General features: G+C 45.4%; 1 protein-coding gene across 2 annotated transcripts in view; it reads right to left on the bottom strand.

Annotated features, from left to right (window-relative positions):
* Positions 1 to 12233, bottom strand: part of TNFSF14 (TNF superfamily member 14) — a 134959-nt gene that overhangs the window by 114351 nt on the left and 8375 nt on the right. The window contains exons 3-4 of one of the 2 annotated variants that reach the window (XR_014152076.1): positions 8264 to 8308; positions 4785 to 7144 (exon numbers count right to left, since the gene is read on the bottom strand). Coding sequence is in view for 1 of the 2 variants with exons in the window: in XM_081845625.1 (XP_081701751.1) it covers positions 6723 to 7144; positions 8264 to 8308 (467 nt within the window). In the remaining variant the exon portion in view is untranslated. Of the gene's footprint in view, positions 1 to 3943; positions 7145 to 8263; positions 8309 to 12233 lie in introns of those variants that run through there. The other variant, XM_081845625.1, reaches the window with a different exon arrangement.

Here is a 12233-nt window from a genome sequence, read left to right on the forward strand (position 1 = left end):
AAATCTGAAATATTCACATAATTACACCTGAGTTTGGATTTTTTTAAAAAAATTATGATTTTCAATCTTATACATTTCAATAATTTGACAATCATCTTAACATTTCAAAACTCGACTTCCTTTCCTGCTCTTTCTGCAGTTCCTTAAATTTATTTTTTTATATTTTCTGCATATTCCAAATTAACTTAACTTAAACATTCATTCATCTACTTTAAATGTATACTCTTATAAAACTGCAGGTTATTACAGTAATCCTGCCAATGTTCTTATCTGTTTACAGTTTGCTTGTAAATATTCAACAAACCCTATCCATTCTTTTATAAAAAGTCTGTTATCTTGATTTCATATTTTTCTGGTAAGTTTCGCCATTACGGCGTATTCCATCGGGTTTTGTATCCATTCTTCTTTCGCTGGGACTTCTTCTTTCCATTTTTCGGCAAATAACATTCTTTCCATTGTAGTCGCATACATGAATAAATTTCTATACAGTTTAGGTAGTTCTGTCCCTATAATTACCAAAAGGAAAGCTTCTGGGTTGTTGTTTTTTACAAATGTTATTTTAAACATCTTTTTCAATTCATTGTATATCATTTCCCCGTAAACTCTGAGTTTGGATTAAGGGAATTGCAGCATGGTCATCTCAAGGGCTTTATTCCCCACAGCAGTGCAGTGTTGGAGTCCAAGGTGTTATGTACTGAAGTTCTCACCCAGGGCCAGCAGGGGGATACTGTAGATAGTTTTCCCTCAGGTCCGCATATGCAAATAAGGAATTGAAAGTGACATTCTGTGATTGGATAGTTACAGAAAGTTGTTACTGTTGCTTTGTAGTTGAGCTCTATATAAGCAGGTTGGCTGAACCCTTCAGTTCAGTTCTGTTCTGGCCTGTGAATAAACAAGAGCTGTCTGAAGAATTGCTGTCATCTGATATGTTCACCCACAACTTAACACAAGGCATCTTTCCCAACCTGTCTTCAGCCAGCCTGTCTTCCCCCTATTTTCTTGTCACCTCACACCCAGTTACCCTGTGTCAGGGATTATGCTCAGGATTATGCACTGAGGAGGAATGGTGGGAGCCACCCCCCCCCCCCCAATTCTGAATCTTCCCAGGAGCAGGAGGACAGTATAGATTTGGAACAGTGGTTTGCAGAGGGGCATAGTTCAGGAGGCAGAAGCTGGGAAATACTGGATGGGGAATAGCTAGCAGAAGAAACACTGGAAGAGAGAGAGTTTACAGATTCACAGCCTCTTGATAGTATTCACCCCCCCTTCTCCAAAGTCTCTGGATAGTCTTCAGCCCCGTTCTCCACTCTGGGCGGCTTCCAACATATATAAAAACATAATAAAACATTAAACATTTTTTTAAAAAACCTTCCCTATACAGGATTGCCTTTAGACAGCTCAGGGGTCAGGTAACTCCATACCTTCCAACATTTCTCCGATGAAAATAGGGATACTTAAGGAAAAGCAAGACATTTTGGGGTCAAATCAGAAACCGGGACGGCTTCTCTAAATCAGGGACATTCCTGGAAAATAGGGACACTTGGAGGATCTGTGAACTATCTAGTCTGTAGGACTATCTAATTTTGACTCAAAAGAGACAAGGTTTTGTGGGAAGTTTTCTTGGGGGGAAGGTTGTCCCCTTGCCCTTAATATGAAAAAAGATGATATGCAGCTGTTAGCGCTTCAAGAGAGCAGGCAGAGCAGCTGCTGTAGGATCGGAAAGTAAGAATAAATGAGCATGGAGGACTTATGGGGACTTTTCTCTCTAAATTACGCAAAGATTAGAAAGTTGCTTTAGAAACCTCTTTCCCCAACACATGTATGCACATGGTAGTAATTAGTGCTTCATTGCCCTAAAATACACATATTCTCATCAGGCTGATGATGTGGGGATTACTTGGCCTTACCCTGAGTAAACTTTGTGGGTTTTCTCAGAGCTCTTGGATGAGGCCTCTGACTGTGATATGATGAGGGGAGGTTGCCATTGACAAAAGGGAGTGAAAACAGCCTGTGATATGGAAGAGAATTGGGCTTTTCCAAATAAGTAAAATATATACAAAAGTGAGAAAAGCAGCTCTGTTACCACTGGAAACAAAAGTTGAGTCTTAAACAACCTAGATCTCAGACATTTCTCAGATGGCAAATGAGGCCCTAAATCAGGGCCGTCTTAGGCATATCCAGCGCCGTGGTGCAAAGATCCTTCTGGCGCCCCAACCCCCATTTCCCAGAGTTGTCGACCTTTTCCCAAGCCTCTGTGGGGATCGCTATCCTCCCGTGGAGGCTTGGGAGGCAAGCTGCATGCCCGCCAGGCATATGGTTGACGGGACGCAGCTGGTGGGGGTGCAGGAAGGAAAGGGGAGGCCACCGGCAAAGCCGCGCAGCTCCCCCACTCGCTGGGGCGCCCCTGAGAGGCCGGCGCCCTGGCGCAACGCACCACTAAGCCCAATGGGAAAGACGGCTGTGCCCTAAATGTAAGCCCAAGTGATCAGTCAGAGAGACAACTCCTGCAAATGGCAGCTGATGACCTGGAACTGAAATGGGATGAGTTTTCTGAGAATTTCCGCTTGAGAAGCCTTCTGGAGAAAGTAGAGGGAGGGACCATTGTGGTGTAGTGGTTAAGAGCGGTAGACTCGTAATCTGGTGAACCGGGTTCGCGTCTCTGCTCCTCCGCATGCAGCTGCTGGGTGACCTTGGGCCAGTCACACTTCTCTGAAGTCTCTCAGCCCCACTCACCTCCCAGAGTGTTTGTTGTGGGGGAGGAAGGGAAAGGAGACGGTTAGCCGCTTTGAGACTCCTTAGGGTAGTGATAAAGCGGGATATCAAATCCAAACACTTCTTCTTCTATGTCCCAATTCATTGCAGATTGGTTAGCCACTTTGGATATAGGCATCCCCTCACCACTGTACAGCTCATAGGGTCTTGGGTCCAAGAGCCAACATAGAAGATGCTCCCAGGGCTATAGTGCTTAAGTCTGAATGCTACCAACAAAAAGAGCTGATTTTTAAGGCACCACACAACCGGCAGGAGCTAAAATATGGCAAAACTACTCTGGATGTTTTCCAAGATATTTGCCCAGAGACTCTGGGTAAAAGGTGTCCTTTATGCCTATACAGCAGCAATGGAGGCAGTTGGATTCCCTTACTAGTGGGAATTTAAATGAATAGGACAGGATAACGGCAAATCTGAGACAGCAGGTGACAACAGGCAGCCAGATCAGCTGCCTCCGTGGATCCTGCTGCGCAAGGTGGTCGTTTCACCTTGCCTCTGCAAGACCTGCTTGGGAACCAGCACCAATATTGACTACTAAGAACTGTCAATCTCTTCTTCCAGGGATCTGTGCAGCTTCACAGGAAGTCATGCTCCAGCTGAGGTTGCCTTCTACCACATGTCTCCATGCGTCGGATGGTGCTGCTTCAGTGCTACAGGATGCCTAATTTCGGCACAGCTTCCAAGAATGCAAGCAGCTCTTCACCTACCCAGCAGCCCCCGCTTGAAGCATCTCCAGCCAAGTGTTGCTTACAGGCCACAGGAAATCCTCTTCGTGATGCTAACAAGCCCCCTCCAGTGCGGTTTGGCTGAGAGGAAGCCTGCACGAGGCACAGCAGAAGCGACATGAGCTGGGCTGTTAGCACCCAAGGTATCTAGAGCTTTCTGTGCCGCAGAGTTTCGTACAACTCCTCAAGTGACCCAAATGTTCCTTTCTGCTTTCTATACAACCCGTAGCTGTACAGATGCCCCACAAAGCCCTTACTGTTTATGGAGTGTCCATAACAATGTAATACAGAAAGCAAAATAAAAAAATTCCTTCCAGTAGCACCTTAAAGACCAACTGAGTTAGTTCTAGGTATGAGCTTTCGTGTGCATGCACACTTCTTCAGATACCAATAGATTCTTCAGTAAGCCACACTGCTTTCTGTATTACGAGAGCTGCCCGAAGGACAGAACTGAACTGAAGGGTTCAGTCAGCCTGCTTATATAGAGCTCCAGTACAATGTAACTGTAACAATTTTCTAAAACTATCCAATCACTGAACGTCACTTTCGATCCCTTATTTGCATAACTATCTACAGTATCCCCCTGCTGGCCCAGGGTGAGAACTTCAGTACATAACAGGAACGATTCCAAGAGAGGGGGGGAGGCAGGCAAAGAAGACATTGGGCTCTCTGTGTCGGCTTAAATGTCCCCCTCTGACAAAACCTGTCCTGTAGGAAGGATCCCAGTGGCTTGCTATGTTTTTGATATTGTTTATTGCTACATTATTATGGCATTTAAGCTGTGTTGGAAGCACTTGCATCTGGAGAGGTGGAACATAATGTGTAAAATTGTAGGTACCTGATTGTCGTTGTTGTCGCTGTTATATCATAGCTATTCTGATTAGGCAGAAACTTCCACACCAGAGTAGTGATACTGTGAGGCAAGGCTTTTGTACCCACACATAGAGACCTAGCTCTCAAATGCAAATGGCAGTGGAACATGTGGCAGGTATGTTCAGAGGTGGGTGAGATAACAGTACCAGGCAGACTATAATGAGGTACTCTTACTGGGAAATCCATTGTGGTATTGTGGTTAGTGTGGATCACAGGTTCAAATCTCCACTCCAGGCATGGGCAAACTCGGCCTTCCAGATGTTTTGGGACTACAACTCCCATCATCCCTAGCTAACAGGACCAGTGGTCAGGGATGATGGGGATTGTAGTCTCAAAACATCTGGAGGGCCAAGTTTGCCCATGCCTACTCTACTCAATCAGGAATCTCACCGGGTGACTTTGAGTCAGTCACTATACAGTGGTACCTCGGGTTACATACGCTTCAGGTTACATATGCTTCAGGTTACAGACTCCGCTAACCCAGAAATAGTGCTTCAGGTTAAGAACTTTGCTTCAGGATGAGAACAGAAATCGTGCTCCGGCGGTGCAGCAGCCGCAGGAGGCCCCATTAGCTAAAGTGATGCTTCAGGTTAAGAACAGTTTCAGGTTAAGTACGGACCTCCGGAATGAATTAAGTTCTTAACCCGAGGTACTACTGTATCTCAGCCTAACTTTATGAGGATAAAACTTTTTGAGGTCTCTGGAGGAAAAACAAGATATAAAACATTGAAAGTGAAGTCTTCATTGAAGTCAGTGGGAGTTGTCTTCTGAGTTAACATGCAGAGTAACCCCATTAAAATTGTTTGTGAGTTGTTCGAGGCTTATGCTTAATCTCGCTCAGAAATTCTCCAGTATCAACGTAATGATTTTTCCTCAGAAAAGAAAAACATTCTCTCCCAGTATAGCAAAGGGCATTTCCTTTGTCAATTCCCTTCCTATCCCAAACACATGGGCAAACAGACCATTTGTTGGCAAATATTTTAATTTCATTTCATATGTAGTAGGGCAGTTTTTAATGAGTATTTTTAGCCATGACACACTGCCTCCGTTTCACTAGGATTTTTCAGCACTTCCTACGAAAACAGTGACCCATTCATGAATGTTGCCTTCTCTTGCCCTCAGTGACTTCACACAGACAAATCTTGTTGTTTACTTTGTACTGTCTTGTGAGATTGCTCTTCTCACTGCTTGATTGATCCCTGATTGGCAGGAATAACTAATCTTGGAAGCAATGCCCTAAGCCTCAGTTGCCCTTACTGACACCATCCCATTGTCAAATCTCATTCTACAGTCGTGTCTTATAGGAAAAGCAGATACTTGCACATGGAGGAGAGTTCATAAAGTGATGTTTTTTTAACAAAATAATAATAATAGTAATATGCACAATCCCTTCTGGGGTACTTGGAGAAGGTGGTTGGTTGCGGGAGGAGACGCTGAAAATAAACAAGGTATAAAGGCGCAAAGCACAGAAGGGTCAGATTGTTTTTTGGTTCTCCAAGAGTTCACAATGCGGTGTCTTGATAGCTGACTACGGATCTCATGTCTTAGCAAGAAGGCTTCACTTTTTACCTCAGAGGTCAAATATGGTCTCCAGCACAGGATCTTCCTTAGCTGAGCAACAAGCTGAAATTGTAAAGCAGCGTTCTGGATTGTGCTAGGAATCCCATTTAAGACATATGCGTTCAGTGGCAAGCAAACAAAATAAAAATAAAACCATCCTATTCTGTCGCCAGTGCTGAGGCTATGTACAAAGATATCCAATTTGTAGAGACTCTGAGGTGGCACCTTACATTTTCATATTCTGTGTCCCACCATAGTTCCTGGTCAAAGTGGATTTTTGTAGAATTTTAATGTGTAACCAGGAAAAGGCAAAACTAGCCCTGGAAAAACAACCAGCACTGCTCCAACATATTTGTGGTATGGCAGTCGTGGGCACCTGTTGGCTAGTGCCTATGGTGACAAATACCACTCTTGTTTTTCTTCTTATCTTTTGGCAGTCTGGGGAAGTATGAGGGCTTATCCACAAAAGCGGATAAGTACAAAGCTACCCTCCCTCTCACAGCAGTGTCCCAGCAACCCCCCTGCCCACCACCAAAATGTTTTCAAACGTTTGGTCAGTGTGATGTTATCCAGCACAAGGGACCATCTTTTTCTATCCAAAAGGAGTGAACAGGCCTCTTCCCTTCAGCAAGGTGGACCCAGCTCCCCAGTAAGGCTCCCCTTCACCTTCATAATATTTGAGAAGTTATCAAGCTATTGAAGCAGGATTGAGGCTAATTCTGCCACAGCAGTATAAGAAGGAAGCCATCTGGTTGTTCCACAGATTCAATTGTCTGTACACAACTCTAATAGCTCTCAGATCATGAAGGCTCCAAAATATGATCTTGAATCATCCTTCACCCACACCAGCTGCTGCTGAGACACCTTGATGAACACCTCATCCTTCTCCTCCAGCTGCACCATTCCAGCGAGGAAGCTATTATGCCTCCAATCTTTGCTGTTCTTCCAGTTGCAGTAAGGAATGCTGTTGGTTAACAGCACCATGTGATCAGGATACTGAGAAGTCCTCTTGTAAACGGAGTGAGTGACAAACTGGCTGTTCTGCTGCATGTCTGGGCAGTTTGAATGCCCCAAGTAGAGCTTGGAATAGATGTAATAGTGTCCAGGCTTGCTGCAAATCAGGGAACCACCACTGTAGTTCATGTCCTGTAGGAAGGCCAAGCCATTTGTGGGTTCCCACTGCAGAGATCCATTCGGAGCCACAGTGACAGAGGAACCTGCAAAACACAACACCCTGTATCTTCATTTGTGGTGGAGGTCAGGGTAAACAAACAGATCCTGTCCCTTTCAACAGTGAAATGATAATGAAATCAAACTAGGCCTGGGGGAGAACTTCATTTGGTTCATGTTTTAGTGCAAACCTGTCAAGTCCACACTTTCCAAGCAAAGAAGCGAAGCAAACACAGCTCTCCTTCAAAATTTACCCAGATTTTGCAATGCAGCTCTCCAGAGTAAACACAAGATGCATATATTTGTGAAGAGGGCGCACAAGAATGCACATATTGTTGAAAATAATATACAACAGTGCATTCTCCAGGGAGCGGGGTGCGTGTTACTTGCAAAAATGCATATAATAGACAAAATTTCATGGAAAAATGCATACATGAAGAGAAATGCACATGAGGATGTAGCAAATTCACATGGGGACATTTATTTTAAAATTGCAGAAATTTTCTGCTATGGGGCAGACCAAATGTAAGACTAGACAAATGCAAAACCGAAAGAAACTGAAAGAGGCAGTCTCATCCACCCCTAAATCAAACCTAAAAATTATGGTTTGAATACTCATCCACCCCGCCTTCCTGGATACCTTCTAGCTTGGGGGCCAAGGTTGAAGAAAGAGTAGGCCCATGATACAGCCCAGGTTCCCTTCACCTGGCTGCCTTGCAGGCCATGAAGTCCTGAGCTGCCTTGGAATCAGGATCAATGGCATTGACACGGAAATCTCCAGGAGAATCTCAATGCCACGTCTGCCAGCTCAGGCAGGAAGACTGCTGGGCAGCGAGGTGGGCAGTACATCAACAGGATCCCTAATCTGCCCCGCTTGCCCAAAGCCAATGTCTACTCTCCCACTGCCCTGCTGGCCATTGGTTCTGATCCACCATCTTATATATCCACCTAATATGGTTCTGATCCACCATCTTATATATCCATCTTATATACCCCACAAGCCTGACTATAGGCTCCAGGTGGCCTGGCTGCAAGGTTAGCTACTCTAAACCTTTAGACCCTTCACCCCTCCAGTCAACTGGTTCTGGATCGCGCCCACAGCACTCAGCCTCTTGGAAAAGCTTGGCAAATGGTGTAATTGTAATTCACTTAGAGAGTTTTCTTACCTAGTGTCAGATGAGCAGCTGGCTTTTCAACGGTAGGTTTGTGACCTGTGGAAATGAATAAAGCAAAAATGAGTTTTGCTGGTTCCTTTTGTCTGCAGGCAGCTGTGCGCAGCAGAGGCACTTGTGAAGCAACTTATCTGAGCAGCAGGTAACTGTGATCAGGGATTTGTAAGTGCTGCAATTCTGTGGGAGTGAGGAACAAGTAAAGAAATGTACTGCTGGGTGCAAAGAATCTCAGATAATCCTTTGGTGGGGATTTATCTGGCTGGGTTTCCCCAGCCACTCTGGGCAGCTTCCAAACAAGTATTAAAATACAATAGTCTGTCAAACATTAAAAGCTTCCCTAAACAGGGCTGCCTTCAGATGTCTTCTAAAAGTCTGAGAGTTGTTTTGCTCTGACATCTGTTGGGAGGGCGTTCCACAGGATGGACGCCACTACCAAGAAGGCCCTCCGTCTGCCTGGTTCCCTGTAACTTGGCTTCTCACAGTAAGGGAACCACCAGAAGGCCCTCGGCGCCGGACTTCAGTGTCCGGGCAGAATGATGGGGGTGGAGACGCTCCTTCAGGTATACTGGGCTGAGGCCATTTAGGGCTTTAAAGGTCAGCACCAACACTTTGAATTGCGCTCGGAAATGTACTCGGAACCAATGTAGGTCTTTCAAGACCAGTGTTAGGTGGTCTTGGCGGCCGCTCCCTGTCACCAGTCTGGCTGCTGCGTTCTGGATTAGTTGTAGTTTCCGGGTCACCTTCAAAGGTAGCCCCACGTAGAGTGCTTAGGGATGCAAAGAAATGTTGGAAAGTGTGTGGGCAACGCTGGCTAAAATCTCAGAACCCTAAAAGGTTGCTGGAGGCTTCGGTATCTTGCATGACTTTTTGTTCTTCTCTCTAGCAAAGCCAGAATAAATAACACAAAAGAGTGAACATAGCAGAATAGATTCTGCAACACAAGAAAAACTATGCACATTTGCCCAGTTTACGTAACTGATACAGGCATCAGGACCCTACTTTTCTCATCACAGAAATTGGATACGTGCGCACAAAAAAATTAAAAGATTATCACATCATTAAAAAGGTAACATTTTATTCAATTATTGTCACCATCTCAAGCTGTTGGGCTTCCCTGTAGCCCACAATGGACCAGGGGTGTGTAGCGTGAGAGCAAGAACATATTTGACCTCCCTGAGAAGAAAGAGAAGGAGGAGAAAAAGAAGAGTTTGGATGTTGTTAGCCACTCTGAGCCCGGCTTTGGCTGGGGAGGGCGGGAGATAAATATATTATTATTATTATTATTATTATTATTATTATTATTATTATTATTATTATTTGATATCCCGCTTTCTGCAGCCACTCCCTTGCTGCTCACCATTTCACTTGCCCGCTTAGTTTCTCCCTCCCTCCAGTCCAGACCCAGTTCTGCCAGCAGGGACATGGGAATTTGGAGAGGGTTCTCTGCCCCTTGTGCCATGTGACATGCCCTGGGTGGCCAAATGGCAGAAAAACAAAGGCATGGTAGCTTCCGGGCATGGAGAGTCTGGAGGGGAAAGTGCTTCCTATTATATAGCAGACAAGCCTTAACTTCTATTGCCTCTTAGATGCTTGGTGAAGACGTTCCTCTTTCAACAAGCCTTTGAAGTAGAGATTGTTACCCCAATTGGTATCTGCAGGGCCGGCCCTATGATGAGGCAGTTGCCTCAGGTGGCACATGCCAAAGTTCAGGGAGGGGCCAAACTGTGAGTGCCATGTGGCCAGCCCAGTACTCTAGCCCTCAAGTGCTGTGAAGGATGCTATCCTTACACAAGTATTGAACTAAGATTCAACTACCAGTCTAGTTGGTTTCTGTATGTGCCAGGGAAACATTCTTCGCCTCAGGCAGCAAAATGCTTTGCGTCAACCCTGGGTATCTGAATTGGCTTTGAAACTGTTTTTATATTTGGAATTCCTTTTCATTCTTTTTAATTGTTTTATGTGTGATTGTTTTATATGTGCAATTGTTGTGTGTGTGTGTGTGTGTGTGGGGAGAGAGAGAGAGAGAGAGAGAGAGAGAGAGAGAGAAATTATTTGTAGAACTTCAGTGGGACATGTGCAGAAAATTTCCCAGTGGCTTGCGTTTCTTGGAATCAGACCTTGTCTGTCACATCCATTCTGCTGCTCTTAAGGGAAGTAACACACCATCTGTCATCCGAAAAGGTTCCCTCACATAGCCACATCTCAGGCCCGATCACGAGGTGAAAAAGATGGATACTCAGCACAGCTCTGTGCTATTTACAGCTGAGATTAATTGTGTGCTTTCTTGCTCTAAAGTGTTAGCTAGTGTGGTTTTCATTCTAAAAGACATTTCCTGGTTTCCATTCGATTTATAGACATCCACACGCACCTAGAGCCACTGACCCACAAGATTCCTCTGTGCCTATAGGCGATGGCGATTAATTCTACTAATGCATTGTGCAATATTTCCTTACCACACGGAAGGGTTGATGCAGCATGTAACCAGAGGAAATGATGTGTAGTCTGAGGGGGTGGGGAATGGAGGGTGGTGTGGGCGTCATTAAAAGGAACAGTCCAAGGTTTTTTGGGGGGGGTTTCTTAGAGGAACAAAACGTTGCTACTCCCTTGTGTCTAATCATAGAATTGTAGAATTGCACGGGACCCATCCAACCCGTCTAGTCCAACCCCCGGCAATGCAGAAATCTCAGCTAAAGCATCCATGACAGATGGCCACCCAACCTCTGCTTAAAAACCTCTGAGGAAGGAGAGCCCACCATCTTCTGAGGGAGTGAGAAGCATTGTAATAGCCACGTTACATCATCCAGAATTGACTAGGGCTTCTGTTATGTACTGAGAACAATAGGATTCAGAATGCAGCAGTCTGATTGGTCCTAGAACAATAGGACCCAGAATGCAGCAGTTTGATTGGTCCACAGGAGCCACCCAATCCAGCTCCAGGTGGAAGCGAATCCGCAACCTGATTGGCCTGCAGGAGAATCCTGGAATTAGCCAATCACTTAGGGCCCATTGTGTAAATAATGTATATAAAGCAGACATTCTGTGGGAACTTCCATTCCTCCTCACCACTATGAGCTGAATAAAGAGCATGAAATCCACTCTCGACTCTGAGTCTATTTCAGCGTCATACACACACCGTACATTTAAAGCACACTTAATGCATTGCCCGCCCGCCCCCCTGCAACGAATCCTGTGGTTTGTTAGGAGTGCTGGGAACGGTGGCTCTGTAAAGGGTAAACTTCAGGTCCCAGGAGTCTTTAAATGTATGTATGGTGTGTGCACAGCCAAATATGCTATTTTTTGTTATTTTCACTTGTTTACGTTCTTCCCTTGCGCAGCTGGGGCAATGGTGTAGGCAGCAGGTGGATATCGGAAGGTTCTCAGTGGAACACCCGAGGAGATGCTAAGCTAAGCTTCTCCTATGCACCTCCTCCAAAAGTGAGCCCCATGGAATTTGGAAGTCACCCACTTTGCCCCAGTTGGCTCTGGTCACCAGATGTCTTCACTCTCAAGAAGAGTTCTATATAGCCCCCTACCCAGTGGGGCTTCTGTACTCGGGGCCAACCCAAGTCAACTTGCTGCTTGAGGCAAACAACAAGATGGCACCTGCTCCGTTCCACAGACAGAGTGGCGGTTGAATCTTTCTTCTGCACTTGTGATAATATAACATCTTCCTCCACACCTTGGAGTGTCTAGAAGAGACTGTGTAGCATTTACAGTTCTATCCTCCAACACCTCGATGGATGTTGCCACACCTGCAAAGGAAGAAATGACTCTTTCCTTTGAAGTTGAGTTACCTGGCATTAAGGTGACATCTGGTAATGGATACGTCAGTGGCCCCACCCATAAACTGTCCCTACGGTGGTGGTGGGAGTTCAGGATCCAGCCCACCAGTCAGCTCCTGTTCCTCAGCCTGTGCTTGCATCTGGCTTCAGACAGGCCAGGCAAGGCCAGCAACCTTTCCTTT

Source organism: Podarcis erhardii (assembly GCF_964252035.2).
Source record: "Podarcis erhardii genome assembly, chromosome: 17".
NCBI classification, from domain to species: domain Eukaryota; kingdom Metazoa; phylum Chordata; class Lepidosauria; order Squamata; family Lacertidae; genus Podarcis; species Podarcis erhardii.